Source organism: Phodopus roborovskii, unplaced genomic scaffold (assembly GCF_943737965.1).
Source record: "Phodopus roborovskii unplaced genomic scaffold, PHOROB, whole genome shotgun sequence".
NCBI lineage: Eukaryota > Metazoa > Chordata > Mammalia > Rodentia > Cricetidae > Phodopus > Phodopus roborovskii.
Window position 1 is genome coordinate 11,746,380 of NW_026126598.1, and position 22,555 is coordinate 11,768,934.

Here is a 22,555-nt window from a genome sequence, read left to right on the forward strand (position 1 = left end):
CGGGTAGGGAGGCACAGGTGTACTGGGCAGTGTTGTTCTTCATATGTAACTTTGTTCCCCTGCTGTCCCGGAAATTCTCTAAGCGCCCTGTTTCCCTGCTGTGCTTCAGTTAGTCAGAGCTGGTTTCTGTTCATGTCACAGAGAGCTGCCTGGTAAATTTCCTCACCAAGAGTTCTCCACTGACTGCGTATGAGTCAGCCTCATCGATTCAGCTGGGTTTCAGGCTCCTGTGGGATGCTGTCACATGCCTTTTCCTTTCTCCCCATTACCCAGAAGGGGGGTGCTTGTTTGTGTATGTGCATACGTGTAGTCTGTGTACATGTTTATATGAATGTGTGCATGTGAGTTGTTTGCACGAACCAAGTCCTCACATTTGCCCAGCAAGTACTTTCGTCAGTAGGCTGAGCCCCCAGAGCAGTGTTTTTTGACAACCTCCAGGTGTTACCCACGTGGATGAGTTTTGATGTAGATTAAGTGTGGGTCCCCTAAAATTCCTGTCTTACTTTCTCAATGTGACAACATTGGGAAGCAGGGCATTTAAGATGTGAGATTAGGGTTGGGGCTGGAGAGATGGCTGGCTCAGTGGTTAAAAACTTGTTCTTGCAGAAGATTCCCATTTGACTCCTAACACTATCTGATGCCTCACAACTATCTGTAATTCCAGTTCTAGGGGATTTGATGCTTTATTCTGAACTCAACAGAAACCAGACATACATGTGGTACACACATGGACAGACAGACAAAACACTCATAGATATTTTTTTAAAAGAGGTGGTTAGGGGATAGTTATGGTTTGAAGTTGAAATGCCTCCTACAGGGTTGTGTTTTAAGCTGTGGAGCCTGTGAGGAAGTGTGGTGTGATGGTTAGTTGTAATTGACAGCTTGACACAGTCTAGAGTCCGTCCAGGTCAAGCATGAGGAGGATTATCTTCAACTCATAAAATGAAATGGAAAGACCCTTCCACTGGATGCGGGTGACGTCATCCCGCCCACTGGGACTCCAGACTAAATAGCACAGAGAAGGAGCCGGGCACAACATCCTTCTCTCTCTGCTTCCTGACTTCAGGTGCCATGTGACCCACCGCCTCACCCTTCTGCTCTCATCCCCTCCCCATCATGATGGATGGTCTGTACTGGCCCAGTCTATTGTGGCTCACAGCCTGAGCTTGGAGCTGCTGTGTCACATCTTTTTATCACAACAACACAAAAGTAAGTAAAGCAGCCATTAGGGGAATGATGACTTTCTCACTCCTTTGAGCTGGATTAGTCATTGAAAGTGCGTTGTTATAAATGGAATCCACCCTCCCCATTTTCTCTCCTCTGCACGCATCCATTTGCTTTCCCTCTCCAACCCCCTCACCTCCCCTTACCCCCTCCCACCCCCACCCCCCCACCCCGGACTGGAAGCTGCACAGGCCCCAGGCAGAAGCTGAATAGATGCCAGCACTGTGCTCCTGGCCTTCTCAGCCTCCAGAGCCTTGGCCATCAAGATCCTCTTCTCTTTATGAATTACTCAGTCTTAGCTGGGAGTGACGGCACACATCTGCCATCCCCTTATTTGAGAGACTGAGGCAGTTCAAGGCTATCTTGAACTAAGTAGTGAGACCTAGTCTCCTAAAAGAAAACCCTAAAAACCGAGACAATAAAACAAGACCTGTGGTGTGTGTGTGTGTGTGTGTGTGTGTGTAATAGTGCATAGGTAGAGGTCAGAGGACCCTGCCCAAGTTGGTTCTTTCCATCCCAATATGGGTCCTAGGTCCTGGCTGGGAATTGAACTCAGGTTGTCAGGCTTGATGGGAAGTGCCTTTGCCCACTGAGCTGTCTAAATGGACCACTAGTACTTTTCTTTTGAGACAGGGTCTCATGTATCTTAGGCTGGTCTCAAACTTGCCATGGAGCCAAGAGTGACCTGCAACTTCCGATCCTCCTGCCTCCATTACAGGAGTTCTGGGATTACAGGCCTGTGCCACTCAGCCTGCTTAATGGAGTTCTGGGGATAGAACTCAGAACTTTACGCACACTAGGCAGACACTCTACCAGCTGAACTACATTCCCAGCCCCAGGTTTGTTTATTAAGGGAAACCACAGAGTCCAAAATCTCGGCAAGGTTTTGTTTGAAGACACAGCTGTTTCCACCCAGAAAAGAGCATTCCATTGGAGTCAATGTGACATCTGGTGGGGGCAGGGGCGGAATGCATCGGTGACACATGCATTTCACCAAGGAAGATTCTGCTTAGGCTAAAGAGTGACATGTGTAAATTCAGGCACTGGAGACTAGAACATGAGGCCAAAATGGTTGGCCTGGCACTGTATAAGCTCTTAAAACACACGGCTCCCCCCCCCCACACCCACACACGCCCGCACGCACAACAACAAAATGATTGGTTGATTGTGTCATTTATGTGGAGATCAAAAGACAACTATCAGGAATTAGCTCTCTCCTTCTATTATGTGGGACCCAGGAATTGAACTTAGTTCCTCAGGCCTAGCAGCAAGCATTTTCACCCACTGAGCCATCTCCCTGAGCTATCTCATGGGCACTTCCAAGCACTTTTGGTGTCTGGAGAGACTTACTCTCATTTATAAATGCCACAGAGTCAAGGCACATAGGGACAGAAATACAGGTGTTACACTCTGTGGGCCTGTTAGGTAATTATGCAGTATTAGTAGGAATTAGGGTACATTAGTTACAATCTATAGTCCCATCTACTTAGCAAGCCCAGGCGATTGAAGCCATCCTGAGCAATATAACAAGACACTGTCTCAAAAAATACTATTGTTAGAACCATCCAGTTTCTCAGTTTCTCTGTTTTTCTTTTTTAAGCAAACACAGACTTCTTTTTAAAAGTTTTTTGTTTTTTGGGTTTTTTTTATTATTTTATTTTATTGGGTTTTTTTTTTTACATTTTTTTGTTGTGTATGTGTGTGTGTGTGTGTGTGTGTGTGTGTGTGTGTGTGTATGTGTCATGTGTGTGGAGGACAGAGAACAGAGGACAACTTGCAGGAGTAGGTTCTGTATTTCCTCCAGGGTTCTGGGCATTGAAGTCAGGTTATTTTGGAGACAACAGCTTTATCTGCTGAATCACCTGGAGGACCCTGTTTCAGGTTTCCTCATCTCTTCAAAAATGTTTGTCACTGTTATTACAGTGAAACTTTCTTGATGGACAACTTTAAAAAAATGGTTTAGGGTCTGGAGAGGTGGCTCAGAAGAGCACTGACTACTTTTCCAGAGGACCTTAGTTCAATTCCTAGCATCCACATGACAGCTAATAACCACCTATAATGAATAACTCCAGTTTCAGGGAACCCAATGTCCTCTTCTGCCTCCTCATGGATGTGGTACTCAGACATACATGCAGACAAAACAGCCATTCTAATAAAATGAGAATAAATAAATCTAAAAATAATAATTAAAAAAGATTTAACTGAGCTGGGTGTGATGTTACATACCTGCCATTCCAGCTTTCAGGATGCTGGGGTAGTATGATGACAAGTTCTAGGCTAGCCTGGGCTACATGTCAAGACCTTGTCTCAAAACAAATACAATCAAAATCCCATTATTATTAGGTTGGTGGGGTGTCACACAATCTCAGCACTCAGAAGTGTGAAGCAAGAGGATTGTGAGTTCCAGTATAGCCTAGGCCATTTAATGGTATCCTGTTTAGAAAAGAAAGAGAGAGAGGGAGAGACAGACACACACACACAGAGAGAGAGAGAGAAGGAAAAAGTTTGGGAAATGGGTCACGTCTCCTTGATAGATGTGGTCTTTATAGAATATTTTTATCAGGGAGGGTTTCATTGCCTGTCCATGGGCAGATAAACAATCCCACTGTGTGAGATTCATAAAAAAAATAAAATAAAATAAAACTGGGAGTGATGGCTGGGGACAGATCTTGTTAGTTTTTTATCTCTAAAGAAAAGAGAAAAGAAGAATAAGTTTGGGAGGCCAAGGAAAGGAGGCCATGCGGGAGTCAAGGAGGGTGGGCAGGTCTCACGCTGTGAGGTCGCTGTTGGTCGCTGAGGTCTCTCACTGTCTTTATCTTGACTATATTTGAGAATAACCGAGAGCCCATTAAGTGGGGCATCGCCTTGCTTGACTCCTCTGCGTGAGGGGACCTTTTGAAGAATCCTTTTCTCCTGAGCCTTCTCAGCATGTGAGGCCATTTTTGAACTGTATATTGGAGAATTAGGGCTCACGAGTCCTGCTTTTTTGAGCTTTTCCTTTCTTTTCTTCTTCTTCCGTTTCTTTCTTTCTTTTTCTTCTTCTTCTTTTTTTTGTAGAGTTCCTTGTAAGTTTTTAAAAGAAAATCTCTTATTATAAATGGGTCACTATTCAGCCTTCAGCCAGAGGGCTAGAACTGTTCCCATTTTGTGGGCATAAAGAGATTGTATCTGGGTCCCAGTGTCCTTGAATTCTTAGGCAGTTGTCTTCACAACCCTGGCTACCCACCAGTGAACCCAAAGGGGACCTGTACAAGAGAGTGAGGCAGGAGGATGGAAACCAGTGTCGGATGAGGGTTATTTTCTTCCTTCTTTTACATTTGTTCTCTCTCTCTCTCTCTCTCTCTCTCTCTCTCTCTCTCTCTCTCTGTGTGTGTGTGTGTGTGTGTGTGTGTGTGTGCATGAGTGCAGATATGCACATGCCATAGTTCACATATGGAGGTCAGAAGATGATATATGGCACTAATCAGTTTTCTCTCTACCATGTCAGTCCTAGGAATGGAACTCACATCTCCAAGCTTGGCAGTGAATGCCTTTACCCACTCAGTCATGTTGCCTGCCCTCAGCTGAAGTTTGGGCAGCAATTTCAGTATAGAACTATCTTGTTTGAATCTCTATGCTAAGCTAACCTAGGGGTGTCGATGCTTTTCCCCTTTGTTCTTTTAATTTTGTCATTTTTTCTGTTGTGAGCTGAGGATTGAGCCAAGTCCCCAGCCCTTCACTGGCCAATTCTATCCAGCCTAGAGAACTCTTGCCCTGAATGCTGGAAGCTCTGATTTGGAATCCCAGCCCTGCACACACACACACCAGAAATAAAATAAACCCCCAATGCCCAAACTGGAGGCAGAGAGGAGAGAGAGAGGGAGAGAGAGACTTTTTAGGAAGGTCTTTAAAAGTGGCTACAGAGCCTGGCTGTGGTGGCACATGCCTTTAAACTTGGGAGGCAAAGGCAGGAGGATCTCAGGAGTTTGAGGCCAGCCTTGTCTACAGGACAGTCAGGACAATTACACCAAGAAACCCTGTCTCGAAAGACCGATAGATAGATAGGTAGGGAGGTAGATAGATAGATAGATAGATAGATAGATAGATAGATAGATAGGTAGGTAGGGAGGTAGATAGATAGGTAGGTAGGTAGATAGATAGATAGGTAGATAGACAGACAGACAGACAGACAGACAGACAGACAGATAGAAGTGGCTGCAGAGAGTGTATAATATACAAAGGGGCCTCGGTTCCTGGGAACCTGATGTCTAAACGGGGCTGGGCACAGGAATGGAAGCATTGTTATAGGACTGGATGGCCCAACCTAATTTGGGTCACGTTGAAAGTTATCCCACTGGCTGGCTTTGCCAGGCCATCCCAGAAGGAAGTGCCTGATCTGGGGCTGGAAATGGAGAGCAGGGGTAGAAGGGGGTAGGTGGGGAGTCCATGATGGAAAGACGTGACAGGAATAGCCTGGAGAATCCGGAGACGACAGCGATTAGACCCTCGGGTGTGGGTGGGAAGTGTTTGCTGGATCTGGATCTCTGTCTCTACTCCCCCTCTTTCTCCCTTTCTCCCCACCCCTTTCTTCTTCTTCCTCCTCGTTTTCACATACCCCAGGCTGATCTTGAACTCACTACATAGCAGAGAATGACTTTGAACTCCCGATCTTCCTGCCTCTACCTCCCAAATGCTGGGCTCACATGCGTGCACCACCAAGCCTGGCTCTCCTGCTTTTGAGACACAATCTCACTATCAAGCTCATTGTGGTGTCCAGCTCCGAACCTTCAACAAGTGCTGGGGTTACAGGCATGTCCCGCCCACCCTCCTCTTCCTCCCTCCCCTCCCCTCCCTTCCTCTCTTCTTTCCTTCCTCTTTCAATTAAATTCCCCCTCCATTCTTACCAGGGCTGTCTCTTTATATAACCTTGGCCAGCCTGGAATTTGCTGCATAGACCAGACTGGCTTCAAACTCACAGAGATCTGCCTGCCTCTGCTTCTCAAGTGCTGGGATTAAAGGTGTGCACCACCAAACCCAGCTTACCTCTTCTTCTCCTCACACCCCTCTGTCTTTCTTCTCCTCCTCCTTTTTCTTTTTCCATCCTTCTGCTTTTCTGGAGACAAGGTCTCACTTAGCCCAAGTTGGCTACAAATTCACTATATAGCCTAAGATGATCCTGAATTTCTGAAATCCTCCTGCCTCCACCTCCTAAGCATTGGAATTACAAGAAACCTAGAGTTTCGTGCATGCTGGGCAAGTATTAACCAAGCCATATCCCTTTCCCCCATTTTAAAGATGGCTTCTGGGGGAGAATCAACCCCTGCCTAACTTGTCCTTAAGGCAGGACACATAGCTGTGGTGACTTTCTCATGGTTTTCCCCATGGATTGTGTGATGTGTGGTTCACCAACGTCCCTAACACTGGGGAGGGGTCTGTTATGTTTTTTTTTGTTGTTGTTGTTGTTGTTATCAATTCCAGTTTATACCTGAGGCTGAGCTAGCTTAGAACTGGAGATCTTCCTGCCTCCCCTCCCAAGTGCTAGACTACAGGCTTGTGATTAGGAATGGCCTGTTTTCATTTACATTTGTGTGTGTGTGTGTGTGTGTGTGTGTGCTCAGCATGCGTACGTCGAAACCAGAGGATAATTTGTACGAGTCAGTTCTTCTGCCCTGTGGGTTCTGGGAATTGAACTCAGGTCTTTAGGCTTGTCAGCAACTGCTTTTACCATTTGAGCCATCTCACCTTTATCTCATTATCGGTGAGTGTGGGTGCGTGTGCCGTGTTTTGTGTGTGGAGGTCAGAGGACAGCTTTCGGGGGTCAGTTCTCCTCTCCTATCACGTGGGATCCAGGGTTTGAACTCAGGTCATCGGTCTTGTGTGGCAAGTGTTTTACGCCCACTGAGCCATTTAGCCAGCCCCCAGTATGTCTTTGACTCCTTGTGTTGAGTAAAACAGAGAAGGCAAAAAGCAAGCAATCTTGTTTGCATATTATTTGCTTTTATTGTTTTTAAAGACATATTCACTTGTTTATATATCAAAAGTGAAAAAAAAAAAGCATGTTACCAACAAAATTCAAGAACATTTGACCCCACTTTTGGGGCCTCTGTGGGTACATGGTGTATGGCTATCCAGTGCATAATGAATAGAGGAAGAAGAGAGGGGGAGAGGAGGAGAGAGAGAGAGAGAGAGAGAGAGAGAGAGAGAGAGAGAGAGAGAGAAACAAAACCTCAAAGAATGAGTTTTGTTCTTTTTTCCTTCCGGTGGAGACATAATGGATGCAGAGTGGCCTGCTTTGAGATTACATTCACACTACTTTCTTGTGCAATTTTTTAGCAAATTGGTTTTCTGATCACACCCTGGCTAAGGAGGCTTTCAAAAATGATTATCTAACTAAGGTGGTTGACCGGGAGCTGGCTGTCTCTTTCACCCCCCCCCCCACGTGTCCACTGCTCACATACAGCAGCCGGAAATGACACATTGAAGTGAGTCACCAGTGCAGCTCTGAGTCACCCAGTAATTGGAGAAAGTTCTGTCCTGTTAGGTCACGCAGCCCTATTGCCATTCTGCTCTTGAATGCATTGGAAAAATTTGAAACCACTTAGCCCTCCCTCAAATCTCTCTCTTCCACCCAATCTTTTTTCTTCTTCTTCCTTTAACGTGGGCTGCCAAGCATCACCTTGGCAAGGTCCCTAAGGGAAAAGAGCTACAGGGGGAGGGAGCTGGAGGGGGAACTGAGAGGGGGAGTATTGGGGTAAGGGTGTGTTAGGCTGCCACTAGGCGGCAGTGTGAGCCCCTGTCACTGGGGCCACCTGGAGGGGCAAGCTTGTGGAGTGCTGTACCCCCCCCCCCCAGATACAGGGATGTAGACCCCAAATGGGACACCACGTGTCATGATTTAAATAAAATGCTTTTTCCTTAACAGTATTTTTTTTCTCTCCAACATGCATACAAGAGGAAGAATGTGATAAATATTCAAGCACACCCCTGGCTTCTCCCCTGCACCCTAACAGAGAGATTGGGGATGAAGAGCCAGGCACACACACATCTGACCTTTCTTTCACTGTTCCCAAAAGAAAAAAGTTTGTGGGTGGAAAAAAGCTATGTAAACAAGTCACCTACACTCTGAAATAACCTGTGCATGCGGTGCCAGGGGAGGGTACAAAAGGAGCTGGGAGAAGGCTCAGTACTGGGCAAACACTGATCTGTCCATCTGCTGCCCCTGGGAGCTGGGCAAGGTCATCATTTCCACAGTGTACCAGTGTTTCTTCCTTTAGCCTGTGGCCACCCACCCCAGCAACAGCAGATGGTGCAGGAGGTGGCCCCAGTGTGACTGGACACAGCTGAATTTTTGCCCAAGGATGCTGAGTAAAAGCCTTGTGGCCCCACCCTGCTGGTGGGGCCCATGTCCAAAGGCCGATTATTAGAAAGATGAGCAGATGAAGGCTCTGTGAGTTCTACAGTCTGGATTAGAGATCTTGGTGGAACAGGGGAGTCTAACTCTGATGAGGGAGTTAGACTCTTTTCCCTTCGAGAATCTGAGGTCTAGGAGGCTGGTTGGAAGATTTACCACTGTGGGAGTGAAGGGAAATGCCTTCTCCTCCAGAAAGAGTACTTGAAGTAAGTCTTTTCCTCAGAGTTTCTGCTTATAACAGGTCCAGTTTTGTCCAGAGTCAAGGTCTCTCTTCCCTGTCAAGGCTCCATCAATTGGCCCATGAACAGGATTGTCTCTGTGGGTACAAGAATCATGCCAGGTGGGAATCTAAGGAGGTGACTAAGTTAGGACTGGGGTCTTTGGCACTGTGTGGGCTATGACAGGGTGCTGGAATGGGATGGAACTGAGTTCCAGAATCTTTGCTGAGTCCCTAGAGGCTCAAGCGACATCTACGTGGTGGGCAGGCACATAATGACTTTTAAGAGTGAGCAGGAGGAGAGGAGCTTGTGATGGGGCTCTGCTTACCTGTTGGATTGTGCCGAACTACAAAGAGGAAGGGTCGGTCCATAACCACCTCCTGAGGGGCCATGCGGGCCGAGACTAGAATGGCTGAAAGAGAAGGGGCAGTGTGTTAGGGCTGGGCATGTTGTCATTGGTGTGATCCCTAGAGATCCAATGACACCAGTCTATCTGGTGACAGCACTGAGAGATAGATGATTGTCAGGTGCTTTAAAAGAAACTAGTAGTAGGTATGAAACTCAGAGCCTGGGGCATGCTAGGGCAAGAGTTCTACAGCTGAGCCACACTCCCCCCTCACTGGGGGATTCTAGGCAGGAGCTCTACCACAGAGCCACACCCCAGCCCCTCACCGGGGGATTCTAGGCAGGTGCTCTACCACAGAGCCACACCCCAGCCCCTCACCGGGGGATTCTAGGCAGGTGCTCTACCACTGAGCCACACCCCAGCCCCTCACTGGGGGATTCTAGGCAGGTGCTCTAACACTGAACCACACCCCAGCCCCTCACTGGGGGATTCTAGGCAGGAGCTCTACCACTGAACCACACCCCAGCCCCTCACTGGGGGATTCTAGGCAGGTGCTCTACCACTGAGTCACACCCCAGCCCCTCACTGGGGGATTCTAGGCAGGTGCTCTAACACTGAACCACACCCCAGCCCCTCACTGGGGGATTCTAGGCAGGAGCTCTACCACTGAGCCACACCCCAGCCCCTCACTGGGGGATTCTAGGCAGGTGCTCTACCACTGAGTCACACCCCAGCCCCTCACTGGGGGATTCTAGGCAGGTGCTCTAACACTGAACCACACCCCAGCCCCTCACTGGGGGATTCTAGGCAGGTGCTCTAACACTGAGCCACACCCCAGCCCCTCACTGGGGGATTCTAGGCAGGTGCTCTACCACTGAGTCACACCCCAGCCCCTCACTGGGGGATTCTAGGCAGGTGCTCTAACACTGAACCACACCCCAGCCCCTCACTGGGGGATTCTAGGCAGGTGCTCTACCACAGAGCCACACCCCAGCCCCTCACTGGGGGATTCTAGTCAGGAGCTCTACCAATGAGCCACACCCCAGCCCCTCACTGGGGGATTCTAGGCAGGTGCTCCACCAATGAGCCACACCCCAGCCCCTCACTGGGGGATTCTAGGCAGGTGCTCTACCACAGAGCCACACCCCAGCCCCTCACCGGGGGATTCTAGGCAGGTGCTCTACCAATGAGCCGCACCCTAGCCCCTCACTGGGGGATTCTAGGCTTGTGTTCTACCAATGAGCCACACCCCAGCCCCTCACTGGGGGATTCTAGGCAGGTGCTCTACCACTGAGTCACACCCCAGCCCCTCACTGGGGGATTCTAGGCAGGTGCTCTACCGTCAAGCTACATTTCCTATCCTTGGTTTTTCAGGATAGGCTCTTCCTTCTTTGAACTTTCATCCTTCTGCCTCCGCCTCCCAAGGCATGTGCCATACTATCTGGCTTCGGGTTGTTTCTTTGTTCTCTGATTATTGCCCTTAAAAGTTTCAAGACTTCCTCTGGGCCCCAGTTTCCCATAGGATTTGGTCAAGATCTATCTATCACAAACATGTTTCCGGCTTACTGCTAAGCAAATCCTTTAAGTTCACTTTCCACTATGGCAGCAACTCAGGTTCTCCTTTGGGGTCCTCCTCACACCCTGGGACCTGAGGAGCCATAGACGAGGCAGCAGGGTCCCAGGGGAAGTGGATCCACTTTTCACACCAAGGAACAGGTTTGGGGAAGGGTGGTGACTGTGCTTGCTCTAGATTTCCTGTAGGGTGATTGCCACCCTGGATGGTGGGGTGACACTGGCCGAGCTACACTCACCTGTGGAGGAAGACGCCACTGTACCACTCTCGTTCACCTCGATCTTGACTTTTTGCAGGGCCTGAGCTACAGAGAGCTGCTCTTGGTCTGAAACAGAGTGGGGGGCATAAAGGACAGATTATCCAACACCCTATCCTCTCAGGGGGACCTGACCCATGGAAGCGATGAAGTGAGAGGGATCATATCTCACCAGAAAGACTTGTGAAGTCGGCCTCGGCTGGGCTAAACATGTCAGTCATGCCCAGATTTTCCAGGGGCCTTCTGAGGTCCACTTCAGTTTCCAGAGAGAACCTGTGGACAGACGTGGGGAACAGCATTCAAGTACTGCTTCTCCCAGGACCTACTGAGTATCCTCTGGGGCAGTGGGACAGGGTAGAAACTGACAGGAACATGAAGAAAAGAGGTCTGGCTTTTGTTTGCCTTGATGTAGGATCTCATGTAGCACAGGCTGGCTCCAAACCCATTATGTAGCCAAAGATGATCTCAAGATCATCTCAAATTCAAACTCCTGATCCCCCTGCTTCTGCTTCCTGCGTGCTGGGATTTATAGGTGTGCACCACCACGCCTGGTTCATGTAGTGCTGGGTTTCAAACCCAGGGCTTCAAACAAGTTGGGCAAGCATTCCACCAACTCAACTACTTCCCCAGCCCTGACCTTGAACTTCTGATCCTCCTACCTCCACCTCCCTAGGATGGGATTAGAAGTCTTTGGAATCTCATTTGGCTAGGTACAGGGGGCCTGGTCCTTTTTTCTCCTTGCCAGAAACTTCTAATATTAATGAACATTGTTCAGTCTTTCCACCCCCTCAAATCTGTGACTAATGGCTTTCCCCAAATAAGACAGTAGTTTGAACATAATTGTAATTCGTTTGACTGCAGGAGAGGGACAGGTTCACATTCTCCTGCGAGGGTGCTGGAGGTAACTGTGGTCTGCAGGCTGTTTTTGAACAGCTCACACAGGAAGACTTTGGAGGGCCCTCCTTCTGCTTCTCAGCAGGGCTTGACTCATTATCTCCATCTTGATGGGAGAGAAAGGCAGGCAAAGTTCAGTAGCTAAAGCAACCCAGTTCCCCCCTTCTCCAAGCTTGGCAACAGAGCATCTGGGAGTTTAGGGGAAACCTAAGATGGGAGCTTCCCTGTAATTCTAGAATTACCCAGACAAGCCAACTTCACCCCTTCTGATTCTGCAGAAGGATTAAGGGAAAAGAAAAAAAAAAATCTGTTTTTTTTTTTTTTTTTTTTTTTGAGAGGAGGGGGTCTCAGTCAGAAGCTATGGCTGTTCCTCTGCCTGCCTGATCTTGGAGTCAATTATTATTGGGTGAGGGAAGGAGGTGGGAGACATTTACAAATGGATATAGAATGATTGAGAGACCCCCACATACTTATTTCTCTAGCTGCTCTTTTGGCTGGTCTTTTCTTTTAGACGGGGTCTCATATAATCCAGGAACAGAGGGAGGATGGCCTTGAATCCCTGATCCTCTTTGCAGCCCCCTTGTGCTGGGATTATAGGTGTGCATCCCCATGCCTGCCTTATTCAGTGCTGGGGATCCAATCTAGGGCTTCAAGCATGTGAAGTAAGTACCCTGCTAACTGAGCTAGGTCTCTACCCCTTTCCCTGCACCCTCTCCCTTTATAAGATAGGGTCTTGCTGCATATAGCCCAGGCTGGCCTTATCCTCCTGTGCTAGCCTTTCAAGTGTTAGGAGTACAAGTTTGTGCCTCCATGCCTATGGTCTATGTAATATTGGGTTCAAACCTGGGGCTTCATGCTTGGTAGGCAAGCACTCTACAAACTAAGCTATGTCTTCAGCAATCTTGCCTCCCTAGCCAAGGCTGGACTTGAACTCACTATCCTGTCTCAGTCTCTCAAGCACTGGGGCTACAGGTTCGTGCCACTATGCTCTACTTTGATCATTGGGTATTTGGTGCATGGTCTATGCAGGGATGGATTTTACAAAATCTATCTCCTCTTCAACGGAAGAAACTTTCTCCAAGCACCATGATGGAATAAGAAACCATAATCAAACCCAGCCTAGAAGGTTTCCCATCAGCCTCCCACGTATGTCTCTTCCTTGTAGGCATTTGCCATCTGGGAAACTCCACATGGCCCAAGTGGCTTTAGGAGAGATGGCAGACGTTGGGATTAGGTTGTTGGCAAATGGGATGGCTTACTTGGGCAGGACGAGGAGTCGGAGAAGTCTGGTCATGTTCCCTTTCCATTGTCGGATGAGTCCAGCATCCAAAATGTTGGTGAGGGCAGAGAGAGGTACTTCCTTTTCGATGGGCGCTGCGATGAACATGCTGAGGGTTTCCCCATCATAGGGCAGTTCCAGGATGTCATAGTAGTGGCCATCAGGAGTAGTGAATTCAGCTGGGGAGATACCAAGATGGCATCTTGGAAATGGCTCCAGCTCACATGGATTCCTTCCTAGCTTTCCTCCAGCTTCTCTCCTTCTAGAAGGCCAAGCTCTCTAGTCTAGTTTTGGAAGTCCTTTACCCACTGTACTCCCTTCTGAATGTTCCTCCCTCCCTTTTTTTTGAACCAACTATATAGCCAAGGATGGCCTTGAACTTATTCTCCACCACACCCGGCTTATGAGCTGAGCATGCAAGCCAGAGCTTTACTGATGCCGGATGAACATTCTCCCTAAGCTACATCCCCACCCTTCCTATCTATTTTCTCCTTCTTGACCTTCACTATTTTCTGTCTGACCCCAGCCACTAATTATTCCCATCCTCATCCTCTAAATCTCAACTTCCATACAGATTTCCCCTTACTGGGGTTGTTGACCCGGTAAACCACTTAAGAGGAGAGATGGGCTCAACAGCTGGGCAGATGTGGATCAGGGAGACTATCTCCATTTCCGGTTCACCTAGCATGAAAGAAACTGATATTTCTCCCCATCCTTGAATTATCTTAGCATCTCCTGCTTGAGAAGTCATTGTAATAACTTGGGTGTGTTCACCTCCCCCATCCTCCCCACTATGAGAGTGACACTGAATGCTGCCCAGGGTCTGTAGTTGTGAGATGAGGGACTGGAGATTTTGGACTCACTGTAGTTGAACTTGTTGGTCTGAGCCATCATGGGCACAGAGACAGTGCTGCCATCAGACTTGTGGAAGAGGCGGTGGTGGGTGCTGGACTCCGAGAAGGGAGTCTTCCACTGGCCATTGAAGTAGAGGGCATTCACCAGAATGAGGCGTGTCAGCTGGTCCACATCCCCTTTGGCAAGTAAGTCACTGATCATACCTAAGGGAAAGCGAGTCAGTCAAGAAATAAGATGATTTTTAAGCATCTCAGATGCTTGCCTTCTACTCCCTGTTCTCAAATGGATACAAAGAGCCGTTGGGAGTTGAGTGGATCTATTTGTTCTGAGTCTCGGGATATCTTTTAGCTCAATATTATCCCCCCACTGCTGATTTTCTTTCCTTCCCTCCCACCCCCTATAATACAGCCTAGTCCAGGACTCACTCAGAAGCCTAGGTTGGCCTTGAATCCATGGTAATCCTCCTGCTTTAGCTTCCCAAGAGCTGGGATAATAGGCATGAGTCACATCCCTGGCTTCATCACTTTTTTCTTGGCTCTGGGATCCAGCTCAGCACCAGAACTAGACACTTCTGCCTTCCCTCATTACACTTCTTTGGCCCCTAAGCTGTAATCTTGGAGGCCTGTGCACACGCTTGTAACAAGTACTGTTGTTCTTATTGTCAATGATGTCTTTCATGTTGGTTTTGCTTTTGTGCATTTAAAAAATATTATTATTGTATGGAGGAGAATATGAGGTGTGTGTGTGCACATGCATGCCAAGTGGGGGTCAGAGGGCAACTTATGCAGAGTTGGTTCATTCCTTTCACATTTCTGTGGCTTCCAGGAATCGAATTCAGGCCACCAGACTCCACAAGAGCCTTGGCCAGGGTGTGGTAGCCTTTAATCCCAGCATTCGTGAGGCAGAGACTGGTAGATCTCTGTGAGTTCCAGGCCAGCCTGGTCTACAGAGTTAGTTCCAGGACAGCTAGGGCTGTTACACAGAGAAACCCTGTTTTAAAACAAAACAAAACAAAAAACAAAAAACCAAGCCAAGACCCTTTACCCATGGAGCCATCTTGTTGATCCTAGTGGATTTTTTTCTTTTTTTGAGGGGATGTGTAGAGTAACTAGGTCTTCAGGTATGCTGTTCTACACCTGGCTGGAATTGGTTTCTCTCCCTATTGGGTTGTTTGTTTGTTTGTTTTGTTTTGACAAGATCTTGCTATGTGGTTCATAGTAACCCAAAACTCATTGATCATCCTACAGGGATGAGCCATTGGCCCCAGTTCTGAGTGGTCTATGAAAAAGCCTAACCAAGACAAATACAGTTTTGGGTTACAGCTCCAGTAAGGGGTTGGGGTGTGGCTCAGTGGTAGAGTAATTGCCCAGCATGCACGAGGCCCTGGCTTTTATCCTCGGCACCACAGGAAGAAAGGAAAAAGGCAAACGTTAGCTATCATACTCTGGTTCTTGAGGCATTTGCCTTTTATCCACAAAAGACAGAGATGAAAGGGAGAGTTGAGGATGGGTGAATTGACACAGAATTCCTCTCCCTACCACTAACCTTTGGTGTGCCTCTCCACCCAGTCATTGATGATGAATCTGGCTCTCTCCACCTCCGAGAAGTCCACCTGCTTCACCGTGGTCCGAAAGAGCTTGAAGAAGTGGGGCATGAAGCCCTGGACCAGCTCCAGGTCCCGCTGGACGAAGATGGCATTGGCAGTGCTAATCTCATTCTTGTTCCATGGCCCCGTGAGCTCCTTGGACAGCCGACGGAGGGCAGGAGCGGTCGTCTTCTCTGCAGAGGTACCAAGGCAGGATCCATTAGGCTCATGTTGAGCCAAGGGCTCTCATCTGGACCAGGGTGCCCAAGGAGGGCCTTACCCCTGTCCAGGTGGATGAGGCCCTTGCTTATCTCCAGCGGTTAGTGGAGGACAGTCTCTCCAAACTAACTTTTTTTCCCCTTTCGCTCCCTCTTTCTTGCCTTCTTTCCTCTTTCTTCCCTTTTTCCTTTTTTTCTTATTCAGTTTTTTGAACAGGTCTTACTGGGCACCTCGGGGTGTCTGTACACTGCTGTTTAGTTCAGGCTGGCTTTGAACTCACCTACCTCTGCCTCCTGAGTCCCGGGACTAAAGGTGTGTGACACTATGATGTCTCCCTCCCTCTTCCTTTCTTCTCCTCTCCCCACTCCTCCCTGAAAAGGGTTTCACACTTTAACCCAGCCTATATAGACTGGTTTGCTACTCGTTATATAGTCCTAGATGCCTTGGAAGCTAACAGAAATCCCCCTGCCTACACCTCCCTGTGCTGGGATTACAGGCATACATTACTACATTCAGCTCTCAAATTTTAACTCTTTTGTGTACCCATTCCCAAAGAGTCTCAGCTCCTAATATTTTCTTTACATTAGAACATTTTTCTCAATTCTTCTTTTTTTTTTAAGATTTGTTTATTATTCATACAGTGTTCTGTCTGCAGTGTGCCTGCAGGTCAGAAGAGGACACCATATCTCATTATACATGGTTGTGAACCACCATGTGAGTGCTGGGAATTGAACTCTTAACCACTGAGCTATCTCTCCAGCCCCTCAATTCTTAAATTAAAAACATTAGTTTGCTTCCGCTCCCGCCCCTTACCCTTGCAACTGCCCTCCTAATGACCTCACAAGTGCTGGGAACACAAGTATGAGCCACCTTGTTCGGCTTGTTCTTCTATTTGGTTTTGTGACAGGGTCTTGCTCTATATCCCAACCTGGAGTGGCGCTTGCGATGTAGCCCAGGCTGACCTTAAATTCATCATTCTCCTCCCTCCGACTCCCAAGGTCTGGGATTACATATATGTTCCACTACACCTAGTTAGGTTGCTAGGTTGCTAGTGTAATAATGGTATTATCAAATAATGTATGTTGACAATCCTATTACATATTTACTCAGCCCTGTGTGGTAAGCATTTTTCAATTGTTCCCTATTTTATATGTTTTAGGTCTCGTGTAATCCCTGCTGTTGCTGAACTCAATACAAAACTAAGTACGAGACTGATCCTCCTGCCTCCACTTTTCACGAACCGTGGTTACAGGTGTACACCACCATCTCCAGTTTCATTTGGTGCTGGGAACAGAACCCTGGGCTTTGTGCATGCTAAGCAAGCTATGTCCCCAGCGCCAAGGGGATATAAGCACAGTTTTTATGTTCTATATCTATTGGCTGGGTACATCATGGACAAGTCAAAGCCATCTGACTCAGAAGCTGGAGAGAAAATGGGTGGTCCCTGGTCTGCGGCTGGACATGATAGGACTTGGCAATGCTACAGCCAGCCTTCTCTACCTTCTCTGCTCTGGCTCCTACTTTTCAAGAACCTCCTGATTCACCTCCCACTCTGCCCCATCTCTCACCGTTGATTTTGAATCCCATAGCATCTTGAATCTGCTGCTGTGTTTTCCCTGCTGTGGTCAGCTGCAGCATGGCCAGCACCGAGGACACCCCATAGGGAGAGAAAACCACGTTCCGGTCCTTGGAGGCCTGGACCACATGCTTAAACACTTTTACTCCGAAGTCAGTGGCCTGATGGGCTGTGTGGGACTCTGGGAGATGTAAAGCAGACCCTTTCCCAAAGACCAGAACCAGGCCCAGGGTGAGGCAAGCTAGCGCTGAAGTCATCTTCATCCTAGGAAAAATGGAAGAGAATCTGATAAGGAGATGTTTCTGGAAGACTGCCCGGAGGGGAACATGGTGCCTCAGTCATGGACTAGGCACTCTGTTCGCCTCTAGCCTGTAAGAGATCAGCCTAGTAAGTTCATCTTCATTCAGATCCCATAATGCAATTGGATGATGAGCTCGTTCCCTTCTGCCACCAACCAATTCTTTTAATGTTTTCCAGACAGAGCCTTGTTATGTTACCCAGGTTGGTCTTGAACTCAGGATTGTCCTGTTTCAATTCTCCCCAGTGCTGGGATTACAAGCAGGCATTACTGGTATCATGAGCCATCCTCACTTTTTACCTGTGGAAATCTTAGAAAACACCCTGTGTATCTCTCTTCCCCTCTGAGGGACCTTTGGACAATGACAGATTTTGGTTCGCAAGTTTTTTTGTGGTTGTTCTCTTATCACAATTCCCTAACTACCGCTTTGCTCAAGTTAGCAGTATGAAAAAATTCTCTGGGGCCAGTAGGATTGCCCAGTGGGTAAAGGCACTTGCCATCAAGCTGGACGACCAGAGTTCTGGTCTTGGGACCCCCATGGTAGAGAGAAAGCTGACTCCTGAAAGTTGTCCTCTGATTTCCACACTTGAACTGTGACACAGGAATATACACACGCATACAGATATAAATGCAATTTTTAAATTTTTTTTTTTTTTTTTTTTTTTTTTTTTTTGGTAAGATTTCTTTGCTAAATTGAGAAAGGGGAGGCTTGCTAGAGAAGGACTTAGAGACAATGTCGTTGCTTCTGGGATCCAGGGTTAGGAGTGGGGTTTGACCATTTTTCTCAACCACCTGTAGTCCTGGTTGGGCTAGGGCGGACTCAAGGCTGCAGAGTTCCAGAATAGGGTGGAAGAAAACGGAGGGAAAATGAGGCTGACAGACAGAGACTTCTGAGAAGGTAAGTTCTCTTGGGTGACAGCAAACTTGCCTTTCTCCTACCTGGAGTTTTCAAAGGGGCCTTGTGATTGGCTCTTCGTCTTGCTTGTTGGCTGGTGCTCAGCTGTGGTTGGCTGTGTACTGCGGGAGGCGGGTATGCGGTGTTGCCTGTTCACAGGGCTCTCGGGCTCTGCAGCAGCCTGATCCAGCTGTGCTCTGTCTTGGATCTGCAGTCTCCCTTTATACCAGATGTGGGCAGGAAGTAGATGAACTCATGTTCCAGCCCCACCCACTTTCTAACTCTGGAAATGTCTGGGCTGCCCGCCCGCCCTACCCCCTCCGTCCCTCCCTTTTTCCCTCCCAGGGATTTGCTGGGACTTGTGTGTGTACGTGTGTGAAAGGGCTTGGGGGATAATTGAGCAAACCCTGGTTGCCTTGATGGGAACATCCCGGCCCGTTTGCCTTCGTCTGGTCTGTTGTCTCGACCCACGGTGGTACCACAGAGCTTAACAATGCTTGATGTTGGGACTCCTTGTTTCTCAGCGGCAGCAACAGCACCTTTTCCTTTGGAGAAACTCAACACATAGAAGCTATGAACCTTGTCGGTGCTGTCTGCCCCTTGTGCACTCTGGGCCTACCTCCAGGAAAAGTCGGCCTGACCTTCCCTTGGGTTTCTGCCCAGTGGCCAGAGGGCATGAAATGTGCCCTGTAATTGTCTGGGTTCTGGTTCCTCTTGGACTTGAGCCCAACAGAGAACTTCAGGTCTTCCCTCCATGTATCTGCCAGGCCTGCCCTGGAGCAGGGGCTGACTCCCCACATGGGGCCAGACTCCTGTGCCCCGAGGGCTGTCTTTCTGTCAATAGCCTGTATGGCTGGGTTTGGAGGTGTACTGGGTGGGGCGCTGGTGCTGAATTGGATGAGGTTTTACCACGGATGGAAATGGGTTACACAGAAAGCAAGGACCAGTGTGGAAGTTCTGCTCCTTGGAGCACCCTGAGATGACTGAGGGAGAAAGAGGTGGTATTTGCTGAAGATTTTTTTTTTTAACTCTTATTTTATATGCACTGATTTTTTTCCATGGGTGTCAGGTCCCCTGGAACTGGAGTTGCAGTTGTAAGCTGACATGTGGGTGCTGGGAATTGAACCTGGGTCTTCTGGAAGAGCAGTCAGTGCTCTTAACCACTGAGCCATCTCTCCAGCCCGCTAAGATTTTGTTTTTATCATTTATTTGTTTGTTTGTTTATTGAGATAGAGTCTCATTATGTAGGCCTGGCTGGCCTGGAATTTAATCTGGAGCTCTGGCTGGCTCCCGCCACATCCAGCTTTGGTCTTAAATTTTAATTACGTGTGTGTGTGTGTGTGTGTTTGAGGGTATGTACCTGTGATAGACGTGTCCGGTTCCCTGAAGCCGGAGCTACCGGCAGTTGTTCACTGATGGTTGTGGGCATTGGGAGCAGCACTTAGGTCCTCTACAGGAACAGTATGTACTCTTAAGGGCTGAGCCATCTCTCCGGACCCCAGAAGTTTTCTTCTCCTCTGGGTGTAGACACTGGCTGGCTGGAGCCACAGGACCAGGGGTAGAAAGAAACAACATATATCATGGTGGTGTGTTTTGTTCTTAAACCTTCGTGGTCCCGGGGAGGAAGAACGGTTGAGGAGCCTGTATTTGCTTGTTTGTGTATTTATTTACTTATGACAATTTCATGAGCATGCAGGCCAGGCAAGCCTCGAACTGATTATATACCTCAGGATACCAGAGATCCAGATCCTCCGCCCCACCACACCAGGTTTGTGCAGGACTGGGGCTTGAACCCGTGACTTTGGTCTTGTTAGGCAAACTACCAACAGAACCACGTTCCCAGCCTGACAATTCCTTTAGGGAGTGAACCTTAGCACAGCACACAAGAGGACGAGGCTGCGGCCTTCCAAGGTTGGGCAGACGCAAACACCCTTTGTAACCCTAGACACGGTCTAGAAAAGGCCAAGGTGGTCCCATGGTGGGAGCGGGGAGAAGGCACTCGGCCTTGGGGCTCACATGCTATCATCTTTGGTACAGGTGATGGGGTTCACTTGGCAGTATCCATGGAGACAGCTGGCTGGCGAGTCATAGGAAGTTTAAGTGGGTGGTAAGCAGGGCTGTTTGTTTTGGATTAGCAGTAAACAGATACCAGGGCAACCAGCCCTGCTGAGTTTTCTCACAGCGACCCTGTCAGGTGGGGGAGGGAGGGTTGAGGAAAGAGGGGAAACCTCAGTTGGAAACTTAGGCTCACAGGCCCAGCAGAGAGGCACTCGGGCCCATCTGCTGCTTGTGTTTGTTTTGTTTTGTTTTTTTCCCTTTTCTCATCTGTGGCTTGGAAGCCCTGAGTGAAGCTGCTCGGCTGGAGGGAGAGGCGGATGTTCTTGGCCATTTCAGAACAAGAAGACACAGCTCAGACCCATCCTCATCTCTCGCCAGTAGGCACAACTCCAGATGCCACGCCCTCCATTCTTAGTGGTCAGAGGGACCTCGAACCTGGGTGTCCCCAAGGGTTCAGAAGATGCAGGGTTGGATGCAGCTGGAAGTGGGCTGCCTTGGGCGCTCTAGCTGGGAAACTGAGGCACCTCCATTCTCAGACTTTCTCCTGGGTCTTCTCCCCCACCCCACCCTGTGGCATGGTGGGCTCTGCCAGGGTGAAAGCAATTTCCTCTTGACTTGGAGGTCTGATACTCTGTTCGGGGCTCTGTAGCTGGATAACGGCTCTGCATCCTTCCTGGGGTTGGGGAGGGATGGGGGAACATCCCTTTTCCTTGGAAATGGAAAGCTTTGGGTCTCTTTTTTCATCCTCTCTTTTTCTAGAGATAGGGTCATGTTATCTAAGCCCTAGTACTCTGGAACGTACTGTATGTACGAGGCTGGCTACAAACTCATGGCAGTCCCCTGCCTGCCTCTGCCTCCTTAGTGCTGGAATAATAGGCATGGGTTTGGTTTGGTTTGGTTTTGGTTTTGAGTCAGGCTCTCACTGTATAGCCCAGGCTGGCATTGAATTCACAATCCTCTTGCCTTGGTGTCCCAAGTGCTGGGATGACAGATGTGACGAATGTGCCACCATGGTCAAAATCCTAAAGAAATCTCTAAGCTAGAGGAAACCTATGGGCGTCTAGTGGGTAGGTTTTAGAAATGGAGCCAGTGGGCCTATGAGATGGCTCACTGGGTGGAAGTGATTGCAGCCAGGTTTGACTACATGAGTTCAGTACCTGGGACCCAGATGATGGAAGGAACAAACTGAGCCCCACTTGTACTCTGTTTCACACATGTTTCTACCCGTGGACACACATAGATACACAAATAATAACTAGATTTTAAAAATGTAGAAACAGAGGCACAGACTAGCAGAACAAGGCCTCTGTTTCTAGATGGCCTGGAACCCAGACTTGGCCATGGTCCCTGTACCTCCTCTTCACCCCTGTGACCTTCTCTATCCTTGGACGTGGAGGGGAGAGCTAGTTTTCCACACATAGGATGCAACTTCCCGAGGGCTTCCTGGAGGAGGGGGTATTGTCTTACCCCCCAAGCCCTCTTTGGGAAACCCTTCTCAGAATCTAACCTGAGTCACAGACTTGTGTCACTTTCTCTTTTTCTTTCCCTCTAGAACCCCAAAACCACTTTGACCTCATCATCTAACTTTTGACCCTTTGGTAAGTGTGGGGGAGGGGAGGGACAGAGCAGACAGAAAGAGAAAAGTCCTTGCTGTTGAAATCACTCAGCCCTTGATTTCCCGGGGATCAGAGATAAGAGGGAGCGTTACGTGGGGCTGTGGATTTCTGGGAAAGTTCCAGGAACAACTAGCCAGGAAGATGGCTCCATCTGGTCCCTCTGCAGATGGTTTGTAACTGGAGGGGATTCATATTTTCCATGACTGTTCGTACCCCACTCCCACCCCTGCAGTCTCTCACAGAGCAGTAGGCTCCCACTGGGGTCTTGCGAGT

General features: G+C 48.5%; 1 protein-coding gene across 1 annotated transcript; it reads right to left on the bottom strand.

Annotated features, from left to right (window-relative positions):
• Nucleotides 1-8,247: 8,247 nt before the first annotated feature.
• Serpine1 (serpin family E member 1) lies at nt 8,248-18,776 on the bottom strand. The gene is made up of 9 exons (XM_051204989.1): nt 18,653-18,776; nt 17,408-17,679; nt 15,581-15,814; nt 14,044-14,238; nt 13,161-13,359; nt 11,180-11,280; nt 10,990-11,076; nt 9,161-9,244; nt 8,248-8,930 (listed from the first exon to the last, which is right to left on the bottom strand). Exons 2-9 carry the CDS (start codon nt 17,676-17,678, stop codon nt 8,893-8,895), a joined length of 1,209 nt encoding a protein of 402 aa, XP_051060946.1. The 5' UTR covers nt 17,679; nt 18,653-18,776; the 3' UTR covers nt 8,248-8,892.
• Between the last annotated feature and the right edge of the window lie 3,779 nt (nt 18,777-22,555).